The sequence below is a fragment of the Lithobates pipiens genome, unplaced genomic scaffold (genome assembly GCF_037356315.1).
Source record: "Lithobates pipiens isolate NorthernLeopardFrog02 unplaced genomic scaffold, aLitPip1_a1.2 Scaffold_35, whole genome shotgun sequence".
Taxonomy (NCBI): Eukaryota; Metazoa; Chordata; class Amphibia; order Anura; family Ranidae; genus Lithobates; species Lithobates pipiens.
In genome coordinates this window covers 11,509,739-11,537,452 of record NW_027507811.1, presented here as the reverse complement: position 1 = coordinate 11,537,452, position 27,714 = coordinate 11,509,739, and the positions used below count along the sequence as shown (strand labels likewise).

Here is a 27,714-nt window from a genome sequence, read left to right as displayed (position 1 = left end):
TAATAATAATATATTATTACCTCCTCTGCTGCCAGGCCCAACAATGTCTACACGCTACTTCCTCCCGACTCACCTCTCACCCAGAACTTCGTTTCTGTATGTGACATCACTTCCTGTCTTCTATAGAGACTTCCTGTCTGTATGTGACTTCACTTCCTGTCTTCCATAGAGACTTCCTGTCTGTATGTGACATCACTTCCTGTCTTCTATAGAGACTTCCTGTCTGTATGTGACTTCACTTCCTGTCTTCCATAGAGACTTCCTGTCTGTATGTGACATCACTTCCTGTCTTCTATAGAGACTTCCTGTCTGTATGTGACTGCACTTCCTGTCTTCCATCCTGTCTGGGTAGAAGTGAGAAGATAACCACCTTGTAGAGCTTAGAGCAGTGATGGCAAACCTTGGCACCCCAGATGTTTTGGAACTACATTTCCCATGATGCTCATTGCACTCTGCAGTGTTGTTGAGCATCATGGGAAATGTAGTTCCAAAACATCTGGGGTGCCAAGGTTCGCCATCACTGGCTTAGAGGAACTGCAGGCCCGAGAAACGTCTCATAGTGTGAGCACGGCCTTGTGCTGTGTGTATGTTCTCTATAACCTCATACACTTGTAGTGATGTGATAAATTCTTTGCCCATTTGCCAAGTGTATTCTCCTGTTATGCAGTGTTTGTTTGCCCCTTTTCAATATGGCCGCTATGCTCTCTCTCTCTCGCCAAGGATGAGGTAAGTGGGTGGAGAGGGAGACATGTGGCGGAAAGAGAACAGTGGATTCCTACTGAGAGAGAACATGGAATATGTAAGTGCTGCAGTTTCCCCTCAGAGACATACATAGAGACTGTTAAAGATTTCTAGCGGCTCAATGTGGTGACCTCCCAGACCTACAGCGTGAACCCATTCGGGGGTAGGCTGGATTGGGCCATCAAGCTTTGAACGAAGCCTATTTTATATGCCTTTACAATGTTTTTTTCATTACAATGATATGTACCATTTGCAACAATCTTAATTGTTACGTTCTCTGCAGCAGCACATAAGGACAATGTCTCACTGCCTGTGATTAGCGCAGCGCTGTGCCGACTTCCTGGCAGGCTCTGCATGTGGAGTATGTAAAAACGTCTGAGCTCATCCTTACTCAGTAGCCACAGAGTGTGAAAAGAATAGCGCTACAATTGTAAGCTCTAACGAGCCGGGCCCTCCGATTCCTCCTGTATTGTAACTGTACTGTCTGTCCTCATGTTGTAAAGTGCTGAACAAACTGTTGGCACCATATAAATCCTGTATAATAATAATATCTTATTACCTCCTCTGCTGCCAGTTCCAGCAATGTCCCCTCTCTACTTCCTCCCGCCTCACCCAGAACTTCATGTCTGTATGTGACATCACTTCCTGTCTTCCATAGAGACTTCCTGTCTGTATGTGACATCACTTCCTGTCTTCCATAGAAACTTCCTGTCTGTATGTGACATCACTTCCTGTCTTCCATGTCTGGGTTGAAGTGAGATCACCACCTTGTGTAGCTCAGCGGATTTGCAACCCAGAGAAACGCCTCGTAGTGTAATCACGGCCTTGTGCCGGGTGTATAGGTACTGTATATCCTTATACTCTACATTGCCAAAAGTATTGGGACACGTGCCTTTACAGGCACATGATGGCATCCATGTCTTATTCCATAGCAGGGGAGGGCTTGCAGGCTTAGGCCTGGGGGACCAGGCATATGACTGTCCATCAGTGCCCACCAGTTCAGCCTATTAGTGCCACCTCATCAGTGTCCACCAGGGGATCGCTCCCAGCGCAATCCCACCCCCTCCCCTGGCCACAGACAGAAGACAGAACAGCTCGATCAGCCGTACTCCATTGGGCTGCTCGGTCTGCTCTGTCTTCTGTCTGTGGCTGAGTGACAGGCCCAGCCGGGAGACCCCCCCAGCGCTTGCGGGTGTCTGGGAGCACGCACCAAAATGCGGGAGACTTGGGATGTCTGCAGTCATGTGACGTGCATGACCCGCCACGCAACCCGCCTCTGCCTGCCTCTGAGGACTCAGTCTCCGGGAGCTGCAGTTTCTGGCTGCTGCTCAGTTCTCTCCACCCACCACCACCAGGACCTTGAACGCAGTCCGGACTACAGCTCCCGGAACGCAACACGGGAGAAACACAGCCAATCGGTCAACTTTCTGCACAAAAAAAAAAAAGTCAGCAGACAGCGTCCGTTTTCAATACAAGTTGTGCAACCTGGTGGGAATTTTCCACTCTGCTCACCGGCCCAGCCCAGGTCCATAGGGTTCAATATTAATTTGTACGGTTTTACTGACACATGTCAAAGTTGCAAAATTGTGCTTAGGCATTAACATTTGTTTTACCCTTAGGTGTGAAGGAGATAACAAAGTGATTTCCTATGACTGTCAGCCCCATCTAGTGGCCATAATGAGGTATCTATCCTGAACATGGTAACTGCGCTAACTTTACTGATAATAAGGTATCTCTTCTCCACTACCTAAAATTCCACATTATGGCCACTAGATGGAGCCAATGATCATAGGAAATCACTTTATGAAATAAAATACGACCAGAATTTGTCATATGCTCGAATGCTCGTCACACTTGGTCAACAATTTTTTTTAAACTAGACCTGTAAATCTTTATTACATAAAGATAGTTTGGTTGAAAAAATACACAAGTCAATCAATAGAAAAAAATTTACACCACAAAATGTACCAATGAGAGGTAATGACTCCATTTTTATTTTTCTCCTGCTATCAATGGCCGACACGGTACAACACTTCATCCATCTCTTTGGTGATCTCTGATCTCCTTATCAACTGTTTCTTCCATGATGAAGATCAGCCATGGAGTATATCTGAGGTGTATTGCTTCTTCCCCACATGTCCAGCAACATTCATATACAAGACATTTCCCGCACTCACTAATACACCTCGAAGGTTATGTGGGACCCCCGATGTACAGGAAGACAGGACTTCAGTGAGGAACAATTCCCTCACTTAGGACAGGGAAGTGGCTTCTCCACCGTGTGAGATCTCTGATGTTTGTAAAGATTGGACTTCTGTGAAAAGCATTTTCTGCACTCAGGACAGGAATACGGCTTCTCCCCCGTGTGAGACCTCAGATGTGTGTCAAGATTCGACTTAACTGAAAAACATTTCCCACACTCAGGACATGAATGTGGTTTCTCACCCGTATGCGACCTCTGATGTTTGAGAAGATTTGACTTAGCTGAAAAACATTTCCCGCACTCAGGGCAGGCATATGGCTTCTCACCCGTGTGTGACCTCTGATGTTTGAGAAGAAGCGACTTGACTAAAAAACATTTCCCACACTCAGGACAGGAATACGGCTTCACACCCGTGTGTGATTTTTGATGATAGGAAAAACTGGACTTCTGTGAAAAACTTTTTCCGCACTCAGGACAAGAATACGGCTTCTCACCCGTGTGCGACATCAGATGTGTGTCAAGATTTAACTTAACTGAAAAACATTTCCCGCACTCAGAACATGAATATGGCTTCTCACCCGTGTGTGACCTCTGATGTCTGAGAAGAAGCGACTTTCTTGAAAAACATTTCCCGCACTCAGGACAGGAATACGGCTTCTCACCCGTGTGAGACTTCTGATGTCTGAGAAGAAGCGACTTTCTTGAAAAACATTTCCCACACTCAGGACAGGAGTACGGCTTCTCACCTGTGTGAGAATTCTGATGTCTGAGAAGAAGTGACTTTGCCGAAAAACATTTCCCGCACTCAGGACAGGAATACGGCTTCTCACCCGTGTGAGACTTCTGATGTCTGAGAAGAAGTGACTTTGCTGAAAAACTTTTTCCGCACTCAGGACAACAATACGGCTTCTCACCTGTGTGCAACCTTTGATGTCTATCAAGATGCCACTTATCCAAAAAACATTTCCCACACTCAGAACATGAATACAGATTCTCCCCCGTGTGCGACCTCTGATGTCTGACAAGTTCTGATTTCTCTACAAAACATTTCCCGCACTCAGGACATGAATATGGCTTCTCACCCGTGTGAGACCTCTGATGTCTATCAAGATGTGACTTCCTTATAAAACATTTCCCGCACTCAGAACAGGAATGTGGCTTTTCACCTGTATGAATTTTTTTATGCACATTAAGACTAGACTTAAAATTGAAACGCTTCCCGCACTCAGTACAGGAAAACGTCTCATCTGTTGGAAGGACGGCATGATCCCGCACAGTCTGAGGTTCCTCGGGATAAGAGGAATACGATGGTCCGGCACCGTCCCGCACAGTCTGAGGTTCCTCAGGATAAGAGGAATACGATGGTCCGGCACCGTCCCGCACAGTCTGAGGTTCCTCGGGATAAGAGGAATACGATGGTCCGGCACCGTCCCGCACAGTCTGAGGTTCCTCGGGATAAGAGGAATACGATGGTCCGGCACCGTCCCGCACAGTCTGAGGTTCCTCAGGATAAGAGGAATACGATGGTCCGGCACCATCCCGCACAGTCTGAGGTTCCTCAGGATAAGAGGAATATGATGGTCCGGCACCGTCCCGCACAGTCTGAGGTTCCTCGGGATAAGAGGAATACGATGGTCCGGCACCATCCCGCACAGTCTGAGGTTCCTCAGGATAAGAGGAATACGATGGTCCGGCACCGTCCCGCACAGTCTGAGGTTCCTCGGGATAAGAGGAATACGATGGTCCGGCACCGTCCCGCACAGTCTGAGGTTCCTCAGGATAAGAGGAATACGATGGTCCATCTACACTGTGTGGTGCCGGATGGACATTTGAGGTAGTCGGGTTTTCTCCTGGACTATACTGTGTGATGTCCTCATCTTCTACTTTACAGTCTGGAGACAAAGTGAGACAATCCTCTGAGGTTTTCCTCATCTCCCGTCCATCTACTAAAATAGAAATACAAAGATTATTACTAGACATGAGCTGATTGGTTCCCCTAAACCAGGACTCCGCCCACATCAGGCAGCTTTGTCTCTGAGGATCTTACAATTCCCCCCTCAAGGTAACTAGTAAATGGGTCCTCTGATCTCCTACCAGATCATTTCTTTATTCATGGACCTTAGTCAGAGAGGGAGGAAACAACGAGAACTGTCTTCTATAGGAGTGACAGTGATGAGGGGATTATAGGATGAGTGTCCCCTCCCCCTCTATCACTCATTGCCATCTTCCCAACACAAGAATTCCTGCACTTCCTTATTTAGTCCATGATTTAGTCATGAATAACAGTGGGGCTGAGCCCCACCAGAGGTCAGAGAGTAAGGATGGGGGGAGAACAACCAAGATGAAGACTGGACTGATCCTGAAGACCCCCATCATTGGGTTATTGACTCCTCCCCCATTATCACTTTCTGTTGAAGGTTCCAAAGTCTGAGGATGTTATCACATTATTATCACCATGTAAAAGTCTGTCCTCCAATCACATCATCCGATATAAAATGTCCAGCTGGTAGAAAATGGGTGTAACAAAAGAGAATCCATATTATGTGTATATATAGCAGTGGGGGGAGGGGAGAAGTCAGGACTATGTGATGTACAACATATTGTATAAGATACAAAAGATAGGACTATATAGTATCAGAAGTATGTAATGTACAATATAGAGTATATAGTGAAGGGTCAGGATTCATAATATTGGTATTCGGTAATCAGTGGAAGATGAAATGATTACTGGAGACAAGTTGCAGAGGTCCCACACCGCTCCTCCCATCTCCTGAGACTGCACTCAGTGACTTGGGTCTGAGACTATACAGACATATCCCTCCACCCGGGAACAGCCAGCAAATAACAGAGCAAGTGACCTCAGGAGAATTGCAAAGATAGAGATCCTGCTATACCCTGGCATGGGGCAGAAGACCCAAGGTGCATACCCCTGGTGTCTAGCTCAAGCAACGCTTTTGGTGAAAATGAATCATTTTGCTGAAGCCCAGAATCTCCATAAATCCAGTCTAGATACATAAATTGTGTCGGCAGCACAGAGAAGGAAGATTATCGGAGAGAAATCCAGGAATACAGGACGGGGAACACAGCTCAGGAAAGTGACCAGGGGATTACAGGCTGATATCACCCAGCCCCCGACCTACTCTGGACCAATCAGTGAGCAGTATGGGTGGAGGAATGTATTTAGTGTTAATGACCCACCTGTGCTGATCTCTGTAGGAGTGTCCTCCTCTATAAATGTCCCCGTTATTCCATCCTCCTCCATAGACTGCTGATCATCCCTCACATACCTCTCTTCTTCTTCCTCTGATTTCACCTCAAATTCTATATCGATTGGATCTCCACTCTAAACCAAGAAAATGAGAGAGAAAATCATCTGTAAAATAAGAGCTTTAATATTGTGACATCACATAAAAAATCCACACATTGTCTCTGTAAGTGAATGTTCTAGATTCTCCGTCCCACCAACCTTGTAACAGTGGGGGATGGTGTGATCTTCCTGTGTGGAATCCCGGGAATACAGAGGACGGGGACATCTCTCTGGTGGGTTTCTGGTATTAGGCGGCTCCATCATATCCTTGTGTCCTTCTGAAAACTCCTTCATTACACCATATTCCTTGTCCTCTTGCTTGTACTCTTCTTTAATAACACTATTATAATCCTCAAGGTTTCCACTCTGAATATATAATAAAACATTTATTGTAACAAACATGATTGTGTATAAATCATAACTACTAATAAATGTGATATGGCGATTTTTAACTATCTCACTTATACGCTTAATGATACATCAAATAAGTGAGTACAACCTTGTCTATATAAGAACCAACCAATGCGGTTGCAGCTATAACCAATAAAATCAGTAACGAATGATAACTTGCAAAAAGGATAACAGTCTAATTTATTTATAGAGAAAAGAAACGTTAGAATAATCAAATATTACCAAATATAACATAGCTGATAAAATTCTTAAAGCAATGATGTTATTAATAAAATACAAAGTAAGTAATATAAAAAAAAAAGGACGTTGCAATGTAAAAAAAAAAATATGTTACTAATACATAAAGGAAAGAAAGTTACCACAAATGAAACAAAGAATGGTGGGGATACGATACCCAGTCAGACCTTACCTGTCCATGCTTGCACCCGATCATGAGGCTCAGAGAGAGGCCGCATCAATGAGCGCTTTGATTTTTATGTTCCCTCTCTACCCATCCCCACCAATCACACCCCTGGACTACTTTCATTGGTTCAGAAGTGGCATTGAATCCCAATTGGCTGAAATTCAATCCTAGTTGGTCATCATGCTTCTCACATAAGAATTAGAATTTTCGGTGCCTTCCTGTCTACCATGTTTATGGCTGTTAAGTAAGCAACCCTCCTTGATCTCAGTATAAATTAGCATTTCAATGACTTATGATCAGGTGGAGACACAATGTCTGCTCCTCACTCTAAAGACAATAGTGTAACTTAGTTACTATGCAGACAACAGACAAAAGACGTTGGTCTTTTGAGATACAGAAAATAGTAACTGGGCCCACCTCTCAGGATTTAACCCAAAAATATATTAAGTACACACATTTCTGTAACAACATATATATATATATATATATATATATATATATATATATACACACACACACACACACACACACACACACACACACACACACACACACATAAATATATATATATATTTTACACACACACATACATAAAACGGGGCATGGCAAGTTAATTATAAAGCCTTCACAATGGTTCCCTTGAAGCTCCTTGATATAAATATGAATTTCAATATTTCCACATCAATTGTTCCTCATCTACCTGATGATGGTGGGGGATGGTGTGACCTTCCTGTGTGGAATCCCGGGAATACAGAGGACGGGGACATCTCTCTGGTGGGTTTCTGTTACTTGATTGCTCCATCATAATGTCCTTGTGTCCTTTAGAAAGCTGCTTCATCACACCATACTCCTCATCCTCCTCTTTTTACTCTTCTTTAACAACAGTATTATAATCCCCGAGGGTTCCACTCAGAATATATAAACATGTTTGTACATGTAGCACTAACCCCCAAAGGAGCTGCTGGTTTTATTCGGGCTTACCGTTACCTCACTTGCTCGTCTCTTCGTCTGAGGGGGGTCCCGTTGAAAAATAGCCCAAATGATGATAAATTCGACACTTAGTCCTTTTTGAAGATTTATTTAGGGATGACACCAAAGAAAGAAAGAAGACACAGTTCTTCAATAGAGGGTTAGAGGATAAGGGGGAGTTCAGGCATCTGGTAATTGCGGGTTAGAGGTATTAGTCAGATCCAGAGGAAAAAACAGCTCCACAGACTGGATCCAGCAATCACCGGATAGCCCCTCTCACTTGACCTAGCAGCTGATGAGATGCTCAACAAAGTCTCTGCCACAGACTTTTCAATTGAGAGTTTTCGAGAGTTTAGGAAGAACCACCATACAGCCGACCGGGCGATACTGTAAGGATATTGATCCGGGTTGTGTCCTCCAACTGAGTTCCCAGGCTCCTCCAGAGACAACCAGTCTTGCGCTCATTCCTCCATCTGAGAAGTCGTCCCCTGGATCCTCCAGTTTTCTTGGCTTCTCCCTGCAGGCGAGACAGCACAGGACCACCTCTGGATCAGCAGGCCTCAAGACATTCCTGGGCCTACACTCTCAGTTGCATAACCTCAGGCCAGCAGGCCCCGGGGCGCAGATCCATGCGACACAGGCCCCAGGCCATGAGGTCGGGATAGCGGACCCCAAGACAGGGACCCGGAAACAGACCCAATAAAATGGTGTCTGTACCTTAAATACCCTCTCCCAGAATGCACAGCAGGGAAACCACACCCACTGATCTATCTCCGAGCAAGGAGGTGGCATTCAATGCATCCAGCCTGCTGCTGCTGTTCCACACCCACCGACTGTGACAGCGACACCTACAGTCAAGTGGGAATCAGTGCAACCCAGTTGGACTGGTACAGAAACCAGAACTTTTAGAGAAAAGTTTTCAAACTAGGGCTGCAACTAACGATTATTTTCATAATCGATTAGTTGACCGATTATTGTTTCTATTAATCGGTTAATAGACTTAAAAAAAAGTGTGGTGTATAATTTAGTTAATATGTAAAGTTTTAAAAAAAAGGCAATTTATTCTTAAATATCTATATGCAGTGGTAAATATAAATAACCAACTATATGGTTAGGGAGCGAAATATCTAATCCACTCTGAGAATGACAGAAGAGATATACTGTATATATTAGAGGGGATATATACTTTATATACTGTTGAAGATATACTGTATATATATACTATTGAACTCCCCTGTAGGGATCGGATATATACTATTGAAGATATACTATATATACTATTGAAGATATACTATTAGAGGATATATACCGTAGATACTGTATATACTATTAGAGGAGAGATATACTTCATATACTATTAGAGGGGATATATTGTATATCCTATTAGAGGAGAGATACTGTATATACCATTAGAAGAGATATACTGTATATACCATTAGAGGAGAGATATACTGTATATAATATTAGAGAGGAGAGATATAGTGTATATACTATTAGAGGAGAGATATAGTGTATATACTATTAAAGGGTCAATCTGGTAAATATCATCAGACTCATTAACTTTAACCCCATTTTATTACTGGCCGATTAATCGATTACTATTTTCATAATCGATTAATTTCATAATTGATTAGTTGTCGATTAATCGATTAGTTGTTTCAGCCCTAATCCAAACTACAACTTCGGACAATTAAATAGAAAAAAAATAATAATAGCGTCTGCCCATCAGGAGCAGGGCGCTACATACTCCCCCTCCCCATTAGACGATGTCCCCATCGTCTGGAAAAAAAAAAAAGACTTTCAGTCCTGAAAGTCTGGTACTTGAACTCAAAACTTGGACAGGGAAGGGAGAAAGGGAAAGTATCTGCCAATCAGGAGCAGGGCGCTACATGTATAAATCCTATCAGTGATTGTTACCCGTCTACCTGATCATGGTGGGGGATGGTGTGAATGAATATCTGAGACTTGGATCAATATGGAAAAATTTGTTTTCAGGACATTCTTTCTACAAATGACATTTTCCCTCCTATTTAAATCTTCGAAAATAAAGACATACATATTCCAATCCCCCCCCCCCATCTCCCACTACTAATAAAAGTCATATAATTCGTTAGTATAGACTGATGAGGTGAGAAGGTGATTGGTGGGAAAGGTGACACACCAACAAAATGAAGACAATGTTTCGGCCCCGTAACTGGGGGAACGTTCTGATCCTGAAGGGGTAAATCTGCCTGTGTGGTGTAATAATTGCCCTCTGTAGGCCATGTATGGTCAGGATGGTCATTGTCTTGTCTATTTATTGTCAGTGCTGTTTGTTTAGAGGAACATATTACTAGAATTTTTCTCCAACATGAAGAGAATGTTCCAGCCTCATAGGTGGGGGAATGTTCCGACCCTGAAGGGGTTAATCTAGGTTTCCACACTATATATGTGTGTATCATCATCTGCTGGAGATAAAAGACGTCACAGTGACTATGGAGGAAGAGGACGGACATGACGGGAGGGTTACTGGGTGTAAATAGAAAATAATATTCTTAGATTGTAAGCTCTAATGAGCCGGGCCCTCCGATTCCTCCTGTATTGTAACTGTACTGTCTGCCCTCATGTTGTAAAGTGCTGAACAAACTGTTAGCGCCATATAAATCCTGTATAATAATAATATCTTATTACCCCCCTCTGCCGCAAGTTCCCACAATGTCTCCTCTCTACTTCCTGCCGACTGACCTCTCACCCAGAACTTCCTGTCTATATGTGACCTCACTTCCTGTCTTTCATAGAGACTTCCTGTCTGTATGTGACATCACTTCCTGTCTTCCATAGAGACTTGTCTGAGTAGAAGTGAGATCACCACCTTGTGGAGCTCAGAGGAATTGCAGCCCGGAGAAATGTCTCGTAGTGTGAGCACGACCTTGTGCTGTGTATGTATGTACTGTATTTCCTTATACACTACATTGCCAAAAGTATTGGGACACCTGCCTTTACAGGCACATGAACTTTAATGGCACCCCAGTCTTAGTCCGTGGCAGGGGAGGGCTGGCAGCCTTAGCCCTGGGGGGCAAGTCCAGTCACGTGGCCCATCGAACCACAGACCAGTGACTAGCAGGACCCACATGCCAGCAGCCAGCGCCCAGGAGGAACCACAGGCCATGGCTAGCACAGGACCTGACAACTCAGACAGTGTTGAGGGCTATTTCCTATTTGGAGGTTATGGGGGGGGGGGGCAGGGTAAATGGGTTGTATGGGGGGGGGGGTGGGATGTGGGGGTCAGCTGGGGGTGTCAGGGTCTCTCACCTCAGTGATGACGATGGCGGCTCAGCCTCCTGGGAAGGGTGATGATAACTTCAATTTGCAGACAGTCACGCCCCGGTCTCTGCCTGCCTCCAGGCCAAGGACTCCGGGACTTGTAGTGGAAAAGTAAGCTGCTCTCAGTCAGTTATTTCTTCTTCTCTCTGTGACTGTCTCAATAAAAACTTCAAGTTGCAGCCATCCAGCGCCCAGCCTGAGCCAGTCACAGACATCCCAACCTGCAAAAACTAATTTCAGGGAGGTGCCACAGCCTTACCAGTGCCAATTAAATGCAGCCTATCAGTGTCCATTCGTGCCACCCCATCAGTGCCTACCAGTGCAGCATATCAGTGTCCTTCAGTGCCACCTCATCAGTGCAGCCTTTCATTGCCCACCAGTTCAACCTATTAGTGCCACCTCATCCGTGTCCACCAGCGGAGCGCTCCCGGGCTCCGTCCCGCCCCCTCCCCTGGCCATAGACAGAGCAGCCGTACTCTATTCAACTGCTCGGGCTGCTCTGTTCTGGCCCAGGCAGATCGTCCAGCACTCGCGGGTGTCCGGGAGCCCGCAGCCAAATGCAGGAGACTTGGGGTGTCTGCAGTCACGTGATGTGCGTGACCCGCCGCGCACCCCACCTCTGAAGAGTCAGTCTCGGGGTGTTGTAGTTTCTGGCTGCTGCACGTCACTGCTCAGTTCTCTCCACCCACCCAGGAACTTGAGCGTGGCCTGTACTACAACTCCCGGAATGCAGGGCGGGAGCAACACAGCCAATCGGGCAAATTCCTGCACAAATGTCAGCAGTCGTTTTGAATATAAGTTAGGCAGCCTGGTGGGAATTTTCCACCCTGTCCCACGGCCCAGCCCCACCGTTTGCAGCTAAAACAGCTTCAACTCTTCTTGGAAGGCCGTCCACAAGGTTTAGGAGTGTGTCTATGGGAATGTTTGACCATTCTTCCAGAAGAGCATTTGTGAGGTCAGGGGCTGATGTTGAACGAGAAGGCCTGTCTCGCAGTCTCCACTCTAATTCATCCCAAAGGTGTTCTATCGGGTAAACAGCTACATCTTGAAAAAAGTGTTTTGTTTTGTTATTATTTTGGGCCAGTTCTCCTTTGATAATAAAAAAAAATAAATAAATCAGGAGACATCAATCACCATTTACCACCAAATGAAAGCCAAATTTGTCCTGAAACAAACGCGGTATAATCCACCTGGAGGCACAAAGTAGTTGTGATGATATGTACGGATTTACTAACACATGTCAAAGTTGCATGATTGTGCTTAGGCATTAACATTTGTTTTACCCTTAGGTGTGAAGGAGATAACAAAGTGATTTCCTATGACTGTCAGCCCCATCTAGTGGCCATAATGAGGTATCTCTCCTGAACTACCTAAAATTCCACATTATGGCCACTAGATGGAGCCAATGATCATAGGAAATCACTTCATGAAATAAAATACGACCAGAATTTGTCATAGTACGGCGAATGCTCGTCACACTTGGTCAACTATTTTTTTTAAACTAGACCTGTAAATGTTTATTACATATAGATAGTCTGGTTGAAAAAAAGACACAAGTCCATCTAGTTCAATCAATAGAAAAAAAAAGTTTCCACCACAAAATGTACCAATGAGAGGTAAGGACTCCATTTTTATTTTTCTCCTGCTATCAATGGCCGACACAATACAACACTTCATCCATGTCTTTGGTGATCTCTGATCTCCTTATCAACTGTTTCTTCCATGATGAAGATCAGCCATGGAGTATATCTGAGGTGTATATCAGGGTGTGCTTCTTCCCCACATGAGAGCTGTGATGTCCAGCAACATTCATATAGAAGACATTTCCCGTACTCAAGGCACTAATACACCTCGAGGGTTGTGTGGGATCCCTGATGTACAGGAAGACAGGACTTCAGTGAAGAAGAATTCCCTCACTCAGGGCAGGAAAGTGGCTTCTCCCCCATGTGAGATCTCCGATGTTTGTTAAAATCTGACTTCTTTGAAAAACATTTCCCACAGTCAGGACAAGAATACGGCTTCTCACCCATGTGCCATCTTTGATGTTTGTAAAGACGGGACATGTCTAAAAAACATTTTCCGCACTCAGGACAGGCAAATGGCTTCTCCCCCGTGTGTGACCTCAGATGTGTGACCAGTTGTGATTTTTTTGCAAAACGTTTCCCGCACTCAGAACAGGAAAGTGGCTTCTCCTTCTTGTGAGATCTCTGATGTCTGTTACGATTGGACTTCTCTGAAAAACATTTCCCGCACTCAGTACAAGAATACGGCTTTTCCCCCGTGTGAGACCTCTGATGTGAGACAATGTCTGATTTTTGTACAAAACATTTCCCGCACTCAGGACAGGAATACAGCTTCTCACCCGTGTGCCATCTCTGATGTTTGTTAAGATGTGACTTATCTGAAAAACATTTACCGCACTCAGGACAACAGTATGGCTTCTCACCCGTGTGCAACCTCTGATGTCTGTTAAGATGTGACTTAGCTGAAAAACATTTCCCGCACTCTGGGCAGGAATACGGCTTCTCACCCGTGTGACATCTTTTATGCATATTAAGAGTGGATTGAAAATAGAAACTCTTCCCGCACTCAGTACAGGGGAACCTCTTACATGTTATAAAGATGGCACCGTCCCGCACAGTCTGAGGTTCCTCAGGATAAGAGGAATACGATGGTCCGGCACCGTCCCGCACAGTCTGAGGTTCCTCAGGATAAGAGGAATACGATGGTCCGGCACCGTCCCGCACAGTCTGAGGTTCCTCGGGATAAGAGGAATACGATGGTCCGGCACCGTCCCGCACAGTCTGAGGTTCCTCAGGATAAGAGGAATACGATGGTCCGGCACCATCCCGCACAGTCTGAGGTTCCTCGGGATAAGAGGAATACGATGGTCCGGCACCGTCCCGCACAGTCTGAGGTTCCTCGGGATAAGAGGAATACGATGGTCCGGCACCGTCCCGCACAGTCTGAGGTTCCTCAGGATAAGAGGAATACGATGGTCCGGCACCGTCCCGCACAGTCTGAGGTTCCTCAGGATAAGAGGAATACGATGGTCCGGCACCGTCCCGCACAGTCTGAGGTTCCTCAGGATAAGAGGAATACGATGGTCCGGCACCGTCCCGCACAGTCTGAGGTTCCTCAGGATAAGAGGAATACGATGGTCCGGCACCGTCCCGCACAGTCTGAGGTTCCTCGGGATAAGAGGAATACGATGGTCCGGCACCGTCCCGCACAGTCTGAGGTTCCTCAGGATAAGAGGAATACGATGGTCCATCTACACTGTGTGGTGCCGGATGGACATTTGAGGTAGTCGGGTTTTCTCCTGGACTATACTGTGTGATGTCCTCATCTTCTACTTTACAGTCTGGAGACAAAGTGAGACAATCCTCTGAGGTTTTCCTCATCTCCCGTCCATCTACTAAAATAGAAATACAAAGATTATTACTAGACATCAGCTGATTGGTTCCCCTAAACCAGGACTCCGCCCACATCGGGCAGCTTTGTCTCTGAGGATCTTACAATTCCCCCCTCAAGGTAACTAGTAAATGGGTTCCTGCCCTACTCTGCACCAATCAGTGAGCAGTATGGGTGGAGGAATGCATTTAGTGTTAATGACCCACCTGTGCTGATCTCTGTAGGAGTGTCCTCCTCTATAAATGTCCCCGTTATTCCATCCTCCTCCATAGACTGCTGATCATCCCTCACATTCCTCTCTTCTTCTTCTTCTTCTGATTTCACCTCAACTTTTATTTCTATCAGATCTTCACCCTAAACCAAGAGAAGGATCAACAATAACATCTGTGAAATATAAGCTCAGGAATAAAAAAACACAGAACATCTCCACAAGTCCATGTTCTAGAGGCTTTATCCACCAACCTTGTAACAATGGGGGATGGTGTGACCTTTCGGTGTGGAATCCCGGGAATACAGAGGACGGGGACATCTCTCTGGTGGGTTTCTCTTATTAGGTGGTTCCATCATATTGTCCTTATAGGGATCTTTGGATTCTACAGAAAGCTCCTTCATCACACCATATTGTCCATCCTCCTCTTTATATTCTTCTTTAACAACGTTATAATCTCCCAAGGTTCTCCTCTAAGTATATAATAAAACATTCTTTATAAACACAAATGGCTTGTATAAAAATCATACCAACAATAATTGTTGACCACCTACCTGATGATGGTGGGGGATGGTGTGATCTTCCTGTGTGGAATCCCGGGAATGCAGAGGACGGGGACATCTCTCTGGTGGGTTCCCATTACTGGATCCATCTGTAGGAAACACACACACTGACTGAATACATTGTTTCTATGTGTTTATCAGATGATGGGGGGATCTAGGTGGAGCCTCCGTACTGCTCTCTCCTTTACAATAAAGTCTCCTCTTACCCGGTGATGTGAGGGGCGGCTGATTGTCCATCATGACGTCCTTGTAGAGATCCTTGTGTCCTTCTAAATACTCCCACTCCTCCATGGAGAAATAGACAGTGACATCCTGACACCTTATAGGAACCTGACACACACAATGATACAGTCACCATCCAGACACATCCCTTGTCTGTTACTGGATAATGTCCCAGAATTCCCAGAATCCTCCTCACCTCTCCTGTCAGCAGCTCCATCATCTTCTTGGTGACTTCTAGGATCTTCTCCATGTTGTGTCTCTCAGGTTTTAGGGCGTCACATGGAGGCACTGTGATGGTCATATGATCACCTGACTTTATAAGGGGAAATCTCTGTATTGGGGAACCAATAGGAAGATCATGTTAGAATCCCAGAATCCTCCTCACCTCTCCGGTCAGGTCTGTGTTTTATTAATAGAGATAAGAGTGATGTCATGTGACCTCCCAGAATCCTCCTCACCTCTCCGGTCAGGTCCGTGTTTTATTAATAGAGATAAGAGTGATGTCATGTGACCTCCCAGAATCCTCCTCACCTCTCCGGTCAGGTCTGTGTTTTATTAATAGAGATAAGAGTGATGTCATGTGACCTCCCAGAATCCTCCTCACCTCTCCGGTCAGGTCTGTGTTTTATTAATAGAGATAAGAGTGACGTCATGTGACCTCCCAGAATCCTCCTCACCTCTCCGGTCAGGTCTGTGTTTTATTAATAGAGATAAGAGTGATGTCATGTGACCTCCCAGAATCCTCCTCACCTCTCCGGTCAGCAGGTAAATGATCTCCAGGGTAAGATTTAGTATCCTCTGAGTCATGTGACTCCGGTCCTCCTCCATCCTCAGTGATGTGGTCATGTGATCTATGCCGGTTTCTCTGTAGAGGAATAGCGGAGAATTATCTGGACTGTATTGGTTTACAATATTAGGATGGGGATGTAAGTATTTATTATGCCAGCTGCCCCCCCCGGTGTAAAGTGACACGTGTAGTTTGGGTTACTTAGGACCCTATTTATAACAACATTTTAATAATAATCTTTTGTCCAGCAGCTCTACATGTACATTCTTTTTGTGCCAATTGGGCGAATACAAATATTATTTTGCTTTTTTTTCCCTCTTCTGAACAAATGTTGTTCTTATTATGGGAGATAATAGCAACGTTGGTAGGGCCACACAAACTAGAGGCAAGAGTACATCTACCGACCAATACAGCCCTGGCTCACACACACACGAGGCCGGTGATTGGCTGAATAAGTGAACAGTCCTCTCCAACTGCTTACATATCGTCTTGGGTATGCAGGCTCCCCATTCCCATAATGATCTTTATCTAAACTTGCATCTAAGCCTTCAAAATGGTTCCCTTGCAGTGGGACATTTTTTGGTCTAGACACTTTTACTTACCTGAGCTCTTTGTTCCTGCCAGCTCCTCTGGGTTGTAAGAACGGCTCCAGCCCAGGCTTCTTGACTCTAGGTTCTTGCCTAGGCTCTGGCAGTTGCAGGCCTTTTGACATCATCAGAAACAATGAGCGGCCCAAAGCCCTTCACTGGAAGGTGAGCACATCGAGGGACGATGCATTGCCAGAGCGAAGGTGAGCAGAGGAGAGTACCAGTCGCTGGGGGTGCAGATGACCGGAGTAGGTAAAAAGTGCCCTTCCGGCCCTCTGAACCTAAATCAGAGTATTTATGCCATGCTATGGAAAGTTAATGCTACTTTAGGATGTTCATGGCGTTTCTCCATTCCCTGGAGATCAGCTGAAACCACCTGAAATTTACAGTGTTAAAAATGTCTATTTGATATACAGTGGAACCTTGGTTTACGAGCAGCGAGGTTAACGAGCGTTTTGAAAGACGAGCAACTTTTTTTCTTTAAATTCTGACTCGGTTTGCGAGTGTTGTCTCGCAAAAAGAGCAGAGTTCAAGCTAATGGCCGGTGGCCAGCGGTTCCCAAGCGTTTCGGAAGGCTAAGTATTTCTGAAGCTCTCCGGCGATCCCCCGCATTTCTCTGGCCACATGCGGTATTGCATGTAATAGAAGTCAATGCGGAACTAATTATCTTTGTTTCCATTGACTTCTACGGGGGAAACTCGCTTTGATATGCGAGTGATTTGGATTACAAGCATTCTCCTGGAGCGGATTATGCTCGTAATCCAAGGTTCCATTGTATATATATTTTGAACGCAGAGAACACAAGTACGCTTAACTTTATTACTACTACATAGGGGGGCCAATCCCCTCTCATTTGGCTCCCCCTTTTGATCTCCATTGTCTTCTGGCCTTCCTTGCTCCTGTCGTCTGGGTTTTCGTTGGGGTCCGTGCAGCCAAACTTTTTCCCTGATTGGTTGTCCTCAACCTTCAACCTTTTTCCTGTATCCAAGATACCCATTTTTCCACATTTCCGGTCAGTAGACATGGTTATAAAACTATAACCAAGCGCCTGTCTGTTAAATTAAGGAATTGCCTATATACATAAACTTTGTACTTGTATCTTCTGAATTGTAGCTATCATAAACCTCTATAAACACTTTCTCCTGATGAAGAGGATTGACGCCTCATCTTGAAACGCGTAGAGTTTCACTCTGTATATTTGTACAAGAGTGATGTAAACTAGGTGGTTTTTCTATGATTCCGTGTGGATATATTATTTATAGATTATCCTCGCGCCACAATATATAAAACAAAGGAAAGTACAGCAAATTAAAATCAGTAAAAATAAAATAACATAAAATTAAATAGAATTGTGGCTGCAGCAAAACACCGACAGGGGTTCAAACCCTCCCCTGAATAAATGAACTCTATGTGTGTAAGGTGGTGTTGCGCTCCTATATTAATATAATAAAACCTAAATAAATATGAATATACGTGTCAGTACACAATGTGCAAATAATTACAACCGTAAGTGAGTGTTTCTACAAAAACTTCAATCTAAACGCATAATAATATCATAGCATCCATCTATCATAAAAAGTGCATCGAATGAAAAACCAGTAAAGTGCATTGAGTGCCAAATGAATATTACAGATAATATATAAAATATACATCAATCCATAGTGCACAAATTTCAGTAACTCCAGAATCTGAAGCGTGACCAAAAAAACACTGAATAATTCAATGTCCAAAAGTGCAGCAAAAAAATATTACAAGTGAAAAATTGTCTAATTTGATAGACAAAAGAAAAAAATCAAATTAAAAAGGAAAGTTCCACAGTCCGTAACAAAACATGCACTAAAAATATCCACTCTGTGTTGTAGATATCTGATAATCCCGTGAGTAAACAGTAATTCCATTGGTGATAACGTGCAAAGGTGTCCACACACTAGGTGCAATGGCTACCTTACTAATGGATTGGACTAGGAGGATACCAGAAGTGACGTCCGTAGTACGAACGAGCTGTTCGTTTGTTTGATGCTGCTGCCTTGTGTATAGTTTTGCCTATATGTCTTATGCTAAATGTGATTACCCAGGACTGTGTCCTTTTTAAAATAAAGTTTGAATTTCATTACATACTTCACTATTGGAGTTTTCTCTCTCCTATGGATGTATATACTGTTTTGGGATTGAGGACCTAGAGGGGGCCACCCATTGCTGTTTACACCAACTACCTGCTCAAAGGAATATACGCTGTTTACCTTACAGCAGTAAGGTAAGGTAGCCATTGCACCTAGTGTGTGGACACCTTTGCACGTTATCACCAGTGGAATTACTGTTTACTCACGGGATTATCAGATATCTACAACACAGAGTGGATATTTTTAGTGCATGTTTTGTTACGGACTGTGGAACTTTCCTTTTAATTTGATTTTTTCTTTTGTCTATCAAATTAGACAATTTTTCACTTGTAATATTTTTTTGCTGCACTTTTGGACATTGAATTATTCAGTGTTTTTTGGTCACGCTTCAGATTCTGGAGTTACTGAAATTTGTGCACTATGGATTGATGTATATTTTATATATTATCTGTAATATCCGTGTGGATATTGTAGACATGTCACTGGAGAAGTGGTCGAGGGGGTGTACATCTCACCTAGGTTGCTACACAGTGTGAGATGGTAAGTCCAGGATGGATCAGTTTCTCAGCAGCAATATGCTGCTGAGTGGTTATTTAATCTTGCCGGGCCTGGGTTTATATGGAATGGCAGGTAGGTTTGGTAGAGGGACCTGTCATTCCACACACCCCCCCCCGATCCAGTTCTGGGATTTGGATCAGGTGAGCTTTGATCCTAATTAGCCTGGGAAGGTAAAGGCTCTGCGGGGCCTGCAGGTGCGCGCTCTCAGCCAGGGAAATGAACAGTCTGGGTGTTGGAGGAAGCTGCGAGCGCAGCCACTGCTGGAGCTAAAACCCACCCTGCGATATCCAGGCGAAAGACGCTGTGTTTATAAGTGTCAGATAGGTGAGAAGAACCTGTTAGTAAGCGCCCAGCCGGGCTAGGTTGTTTTCTTATTTTTTTTCTGTTGTACTTAAAAAGCACGGTGTTGCCGTATATTTTGTTTGTTGGACTGTTTGTACCACGAATAAACGCCAAGGTCTGCTTTATAAATTCCAAGTCTGCTGTGAACTGTGTCCAAACTCACCCTACCCCGGGAAGATCCCTTACAATTGGTGGAGAATGCGGGCACCCCATACAAGAGTGTTATTGAGCATGTAGCACAAATGCAGGACCGTATAGCCACTGTAATGCCCCTGGTAAGGGAACACCTCCAGAGAGCTCAAGAGGCCCAAAGTAGAATTTACAACCGGTCCGCAAGAATCAGGACATTCAACCCAGGCGATAGGGTCCTTATACTAGTCCCCACTGTTGAGAGTAAATTCTTGGCGAAGTGGCAAGGTCCTTATGAAATTGTTGAAAAGATCAGTGAGGTGAACTACAAGGTGCACCAACCAGGTAGAAGGAAGCCTTTCCAAGTTTATCACATAAACTTGATCAAGCCCTGGAAAGACAGGGAATCCTTGGTGGCGACAAATACTGTTAACAATTTGTCACCACCAATCCCTCCAGTCAAGGTAGGTGATACTCTATCAGTGTCACAGAAACAGGAGGCTCAGGAATTTTTACAGAAAAACAAAAACAAGTTCTCTGACCTCCCAGGGCGTACCCACCTCATCCATCATCACATTGAAACTGAGCCTAGAAGCAGAGTAAACCTAAAGCCCTATAGGATACCCGAGGCACGTAGGAAAGCCGTATCTGCCGAGGTAAAACGTATGCTTGCTCTGGGGGTAATTGAGGTGTCACAGAGTGAATGGTCCAGCCCGATTGTGCTAATCCCAAAGCCCAATGGAACTTGGAGGTTCTGTAACGATTTCAGAAAGTTGAATGAGATCTCCAAGTTCGATGCTTATCCTATGCCCAGGGTAGATGAGTTGATTGAGAAGTTAGGTAACGCCAGGTACATAACCACCCTCGATCTCACAAAGGGCTACTGGCAGATTCCACTTTCTGGTGAGGCTAAAGAGAAAACTGCATTCTCCACCCCGGATGGGCTATTCCAGTATGTAGTGATGCCATTCGGGTTACATGGAGCGCCTGCAACTTTCCAGAGGTTGATGGACTTGATTCTGCGACCACATCGGGATTACTCAGCCGCCTACCTCGATGATGTGGTCATTTGTAGCCCTGATTGGGAAAGTCACCTCTGTAAGGTACAGGCCGTGTTGGATACCATAAGTGATGCAGGGTTGACCATAAATGCCGAGAAGTGTGCTCTAGCCCTAGAAGAGGCCAAATATCTGGGCTACATTGTTGGGAGAGGATTGATTAAGCCACAGCTAAATAAAATTGAGGCAATACAGAATTGGCCTAGACCCCTGACAAGGAAACAGGTTAGAGCTTTCCTGGGTATTACCGGTTATTACCGTAGATTTGTGCCGAACTTTGCCTCAGTTGCTGCTCCACTAACTGACTTGACAAAGGGCGGAAAGACAGCAATGGTCACGTGGACCCCAGAGGCCGAGAAGGCTTTCCAAAGCCTTAAGTCTGCCTTGTGCCAACCACCTGTGTTAGTTACCCCCGATTTCAGGCGAGAATTTCTGGTCCAGACAGATGCCTCTAACACAGGCTTAGGTGCAGTACTCTCACAAGTAGTGAATGGTGAGGAGCATCCAGTGACGTACTTGAGTAGAAAACTAACCCCGGCCGAGAAAAATTATGCCATTGTGGAGCGAGAATGTTTGGCAGTGAAGTGGGCCCTAGAATCTTTAAAGTATTACTTGCTAGGCAGGAAATTCAAGTTGGTGACAGACCATGCCCCCCTAACATGGATGAAGTTAAACAAGGAGAGAAATGCAAGAGTGACTAGATGGTTTCTGTCCTTACAAAACTTTAATTTCACTGTGGAACACAGGCCAAGGAAATTACAGGCAAATGCTGACGCATTGTCGAGGGTAAGTTGTCTGTGGGGACAAAAGGCTCAGCCCTCCGGTCTGGAAAAGAGGGGGGGGATATGTAGACATGTCACTGGAGAAGTGGTCGAGGGGGTGTACATCTCACCTAGGTTGCTACACAGTGTGAGATGGTAAGTCCAGGATGGATCAGTTTCTCAGCAGCGATATGCTGCTGAGTTGTTATTTAATCTTGCCGGGCCTGGGTTTATATGGAATGGCAGGTAGGTTTGGTAGAGGGACCTGTCATTCCACACACCCCCCCCGATCCAGTTCTGGGATTTGGATCAGGTGAGCTTTGATCCTAATTAGCCTGGGAAGGTAAAGGCTCTGCGGGGCCTGCAGGTGCGCGCTCTCAGCCAGGGAAATGAACAGTCTGGGTGTTGGAGGAAGCTGCGAGCGCAGCCACTGCTGGAGCTAAAACCCACCCTGCGATATCCAGGCGAAAGACGCTGTGTTTATAAGTGTCAGATAGGTGAGAAGAACCTGTTAGTAAGCGCCCAGCCGGGCTAGGTTGTTTTCTTATTTTTTTTCTGTTGTACTTAAAAAGCACGGTGTTGCCGTATATTTTGTTTGTTGGACTGTTTGTACCACGAATAAACGCCAAGGTCTGCTTTATAAATTCCAAGTCTGCTGTGAACTGTGTCCAAACTCACCCTACCCCGGGAAGATCCCTTACAATATATACCATTGAACTTGTAAACTTGAGATACCAATGTATCTATGTTTTTAGAATTTGTATTATTAAATTTATATACATTTTTTACACCTATTGTCTATACCAGGGATCCTCAAACTACGGCCCTCCAGCTGTTGCGGAACTACGCATCCCACGAGGCATTGTAAAACTCTGACATTCACAGACATGACCAGGCATGATGGGAATTGTAGTTTCTGAACAACTGGAGGGCCGTAGTTTGAAGATCCCTGGTCTATACATATTTTTGGAGTCATTGCCTTTCAAAGAGGGTTTCTGTTTTGTTGTTTCTAGGGGGGCCAATAGTGATTGCTTAGTAGAAATGACAGGTCCTCTTTAACCAGTTCCCGACCGGCGCACGCCGATGTACGTCGGCAGAATGGCACGGGCAGGCATATTGGCATACAGGTACGTCCATTTTAATATGCCGCCCTGCCATCTCGCGTGTCGGTCGGGACCCCCACGAGTCCGGTCGCGGGTCACGCAGACTCGATCACCGCGGGGATACCCGCGATCATCTCATGGGGCGGCTGAACAAGGAGATGCCGTTGTAAACAGCATCTCCCCGTTCTGCCTAGCAACAAGTGACGCTGATCTCTGCTCCCTGTAATTGGAGCAGAGATCAGTGTTCACCAACACAAAGCCCAGCCCCCCACAGTTGGTAACACACCCCTAGGAACACTTAACCCCTACACTGCCACCCCCTGGTTAACCCCTTCACTGCCAGTGTCATTTACACAGGAATCAAGAACAAGAAAAAATGTCTGATGTGTCTGCCACAATGTCGCAGTCACAATAAAAAAAAAATCACTGTTCGCCGCCATTACTAGTAAAAAAAAATTATTAATAAAAATGCCATAAAACTATCCCCTATCTTGTAAATGCTATAACTTTTGCGCAAACCAATCAATAATCGCTTATTGCAATTTTTTTTACCAAAAATATGTAGAAAAATACGTATCGGCCTAAACTGAGGGAAATTTTTTTTTTTTATATATTTTTGGGGGATATTTATTATAACAAAAAGTAAAAAATAATGCGTTTTTTTCAAAATTGTCGCTCTATTTTTGTTTATAGCGCAAAAAATTAAAACCGCGGGGGTGATCAAATACCACCAAAAGAAAGCTCTATTTGTGGGAAAAAAAGGACGTCAATTTTGTTTGGGAGCCACGTCGCACGACCGCGCAATTGTCAGTTACAGCGACGCAGCGCCGAATCGCAAAAAGTGGTCTGGTCTTAAGCCAGCAAAATGGTCCGGTCTGAAATTGGTTAAGGAGGCATCAAGAGTCTACTGGACCCCTAGAATAAACTATATGGACAATAGTGAAGCTGATCAAGCACAGACTGGGCCTAATTATTATTATTACTATTATTATTATTATACATGATTTATACAGCACCAACAGTTTGCGCGGCGCTTAACAAAATGAAGGCAGACATTACAGTTGCATTACAATTTGGTACAAGAGGAATCAGAGGGCCCTGCTCGCTAGAGCTTACAATCTAAGCCCTTGTACACACGGTCGGACATTCCGACAACAAAATCCGTCGGATTTTGTCCGAAACTTGTGTTGCATATACACGGTCGGACAAAGTTGTCGGAAAATCGGATCGTACATAACGTGATAACGTTATTTAGTTACGACGGGACTACGTTCAGGCTAGTAGCCAATAGCTTTGGTCTAGGAATTAGATCTGAGCATGCGTGGCACTTTGTCTGATCGGAATTCTCTACACACAATCAGACAAAGTCTGATCGGATCATGCTGTGGGAAAATTTTATAGCCCAGCTCTAAAACTTTGTCGGTCGGATATTCCGATGGAAACAGTCCGATGGAGCCCACACACAGTCGGATTATCCGACAACACGGTCCGACCATGTGTACAAGGGCTAAGCCCCTGTACACACGGTCGGAGATTTCGACAACCAAATCCGTCGGATTTTGTCCGTCGGATCTTGTCCGAAACTGTTGCATACACACGGTCTAAGTTGTCGAAAAATCCGATCTTTCAGAACGTCATGGCGTAATTTCGTTACGATGGGACTACGTTCAGGCTAGTAGCCAATAGCTTTGATGTAGGAATTTGATCTGAGCATGCGTGGCACTTGGTCCGATCAAAATTCTCTACACATGATCGGAGTATGTCCAATCGAACCAGTTGGTTGGAAAATATTTCCAACATGTTGGAAAATTGGGTCCGACGGATATTCCGATGGAATCAGTCCGATGCATACCACATACAGTCGGATTATCCGACGACACGGTCCGATAGGACACATTCCGACGGATTCTCCGACCGTGTGTACGGGTGCTAAGAGGGAGGGTCAATTGATAGAAAAAAAAAAGGTAATAGCTGTGGGGGATGAGCTGATGGAGAATGTAAAACAGTGGGATAGGCTTCTTCAACCACTTCAGCCCCGGAAGATTTGGCTGCTCGATGACCAGGCCATTTTATTGCAATTCGGCACAGCGTCGCTTTAACTGACAGTTGCGTAGTCGTGCCACGCTGTACCCAAACGACATTTTTTTCCCCCCACAAAAATAGAGCTTTCTTTTGGTGGTATTTGATCACCTCTGCCATTTTTATTTTTTGCGCTATAAACAAAAAAGAGTGACAATTTAAAAACAAAACAAAAAAAAAAAAACACAATATCTTTTACTTTTTGCTATAATAAATATCTCAAATAAAAAAAATAAAAAAATTTCCTCAGTTTAGGTCGCTATGTCCTCTTCTACATATTTTTGGTAAAAAAACAAAACAAAAAAAACGCAATAAGCGTATATTGATTGGTTTGCGCAAAAGTTATTGCGTCTACAAAATAGGGCATAGGTTTATGGCATATTTATTATTATTTTTTTTAATTAATAGTAATGGTGGTGATCAGCGTTTTTTTTATCGGGACTGCGATATTGCGGCGTACACATCAGACACATTTTTGTGACCAGCGACAATTAGCCCTTGTACACACGGTCGGACATTCTGATGGACATTGTCCAATAGGACCGTGTTGTCGGATAATCCGACAGTGTGTGGGTTCCATCGGACTGTTTCCGTCGGAGTATCCGACGGACCAAGTTTTCCAGCTGGGCTATAAAATTTTCCGACAACATAATCCAATCGCACTTTGTCCGATCATGTGTAGAAAATTCCGATCGGACAAAGTGCCACGCATGCTCAGATCAAATTCCTAGACCAAAGCTATTGGCTACTAGCCTGAACGTAGTCCCGTCCTAACGAAATAACGTCATCACGTTAAGTACGATCGGATTTTCTGACAACTTTGTCCGACTGTGTGTATGCAACAGTTTCGGACAAAATCTGATGGATTTGGTTGTCGGAATGTCCGACCGTGTGTACAAGAGCTTATACAACGATCAGTGCTATAAAAATGCACCGATTACTGTATAAATGTCACTGGCATGGAAGGGGTTAACACTAGGGGCCGATCAAGGGGTTAACTGTGTTCCCTAGTGTGTGTTCTAACTGTGGGGGGTGGGACTGACTAGGGCAGGAGACCGATCGGTGTTCATACTTTGTATGTATGAACACACGATCGGTCTCCTCTCCCCTGAGAGAACCGGGGTCTGTGTGTTTACACAGATCCCAGGCTCTCGCTCTGCCACGAGCGATCGCAGGTGCCCGGCGGTCATCGCGCCTGCCGGGCACTCCCTGACATTTTGGCTTGTCTGAATATCCATGCCTGTTCCTGAACTCTGGCTATGTTTTGACTATATTTACTCTGTTTACCTTTTTTTATTATTATTAAACAAGTGGGATTTAACTGTACTTCTGTCTCAGTCTGATTCATGGTTTCTGACAGGAGATCTCGAGACAAATTGTCTCAATCTTATTTTTGAAGTGATTAGCAATCTCCTGGACAGTGAGTAAGTTAGTGGGTGGAGGTAATGAAGGATGAAGTGGAGCGTTAAAAGGTAGAAAAGAGTTGACGGGGACTGCGTGAGAGGGTGGTAATGAGAGTGATAAAGTAGATCTGTTTGGCAGTGTGGAGGCAGGAATTGTATTTTTGGAGGGCAGATTTATATTGGCGGAAATCTTGCTATGACTTATGCCGCATACACACGGTCGGACTTTCCGACGGCAAATGTGCGACCAGAGCTTGTTGTCGGAAATTCCGACCGCGTGTAGGCTCCATCGGACATTTTCCATCGCACAAAATTTGAGATCAGGTTCTCAAATTTTCCAACAACAAAATCCGTTTGCGTAAATTCCAATCGTGTGTAGACCATTCCGACGCACAAAGTGCCACGCATGCTCCGGATCAAGCAGAAGAGCAGCACTGGCTACTGAACTTCAAATTTTCTTGGCTCATCGTATGTGTTGTATGCCACCGCGTTCTTGACGTTCAGACTTTCCGACCAACTTTGTGTGACCATGTGTATGCAAGACAAGTTTGAGCCAACAACCGTCGAGAAAAAAACATGGGATTTTGTTGTTGGAATGTCCAATCATGTGTAAGCGGCGTTAGTCTTACTCCCCAGACGCTCAAGAGCGCTACTCTGTTTTTCGAGGCTTCTGGTATTGCCTGTCTGCCAGGGTTGTAGCGGTCTGGCCTGATTATGTGCGTAGTGAGGGGGGCCGAGGTATCCAGGGTGGATGACAGTGAACTGTTGTAGCTAGAAGTGGCCAGGTTGGGGCAGGACAAGAATGAGATTTTGGCGTAGACACAATCTGTATGTAGCACTACCCCCGAAGGAGCTGCTGGTTAGATTTGGGCTTACGTTACCTTCTGTTCCACTTGCTTCACATCTAGGGGTTCCCGTGGTAGATGGCCCAGTAACTCGAGAGACTGACAACAGATCCACTTGAATGGATTTTATTTGCAAAACGTAGACAATGAACAGCCTCTTAAATTGGGATCAGAGGTTGGAATGGAAGTTCAGGTACT

At 44.8% G+C, this 27,714-nt stretch overlaps 1 protein-coding gene across 1 annotated transcript in view; it reads right to left on the bottom strand.

The window, feature by feature from the left end:
* Positions 1-27,714, bottom strand: part of LOC143955487 (uncharacterized) — a 118,365-nt gene that overhangs the window by 87,645 nt on the left and 3,006 nt on the right. The window contains 11 exon segments of the mRNA XM_077465526.1: positions 2,994-4,890; positions 6,143-6,287; positions 6,411-6,617; positions 7,766-7,973; positions 13,252-14,755; positions 14,958-15,105; positions 15,214-15,432; positions 15,514-15,611; positions 15,729-15,852; positions 15,941-16,075; positions 16,495-16,609. Of these exon segments, the coding sequence (XP_077321652.1) occupies positions 2,994-4,890; positions 6,143-6,287; positions 6,411-6,617; positions 7,766-7,973; positions 13,252-14,755; positions 14,958-15,105; positions 15,214-15,432; positions 15,514-15,611; positions 15,729-15,852; positions 15,941-16,075; positions 16,495-16,590 (4,781 nt within the window). The 5' untranslated portion in view covers positions 16,591-16,609.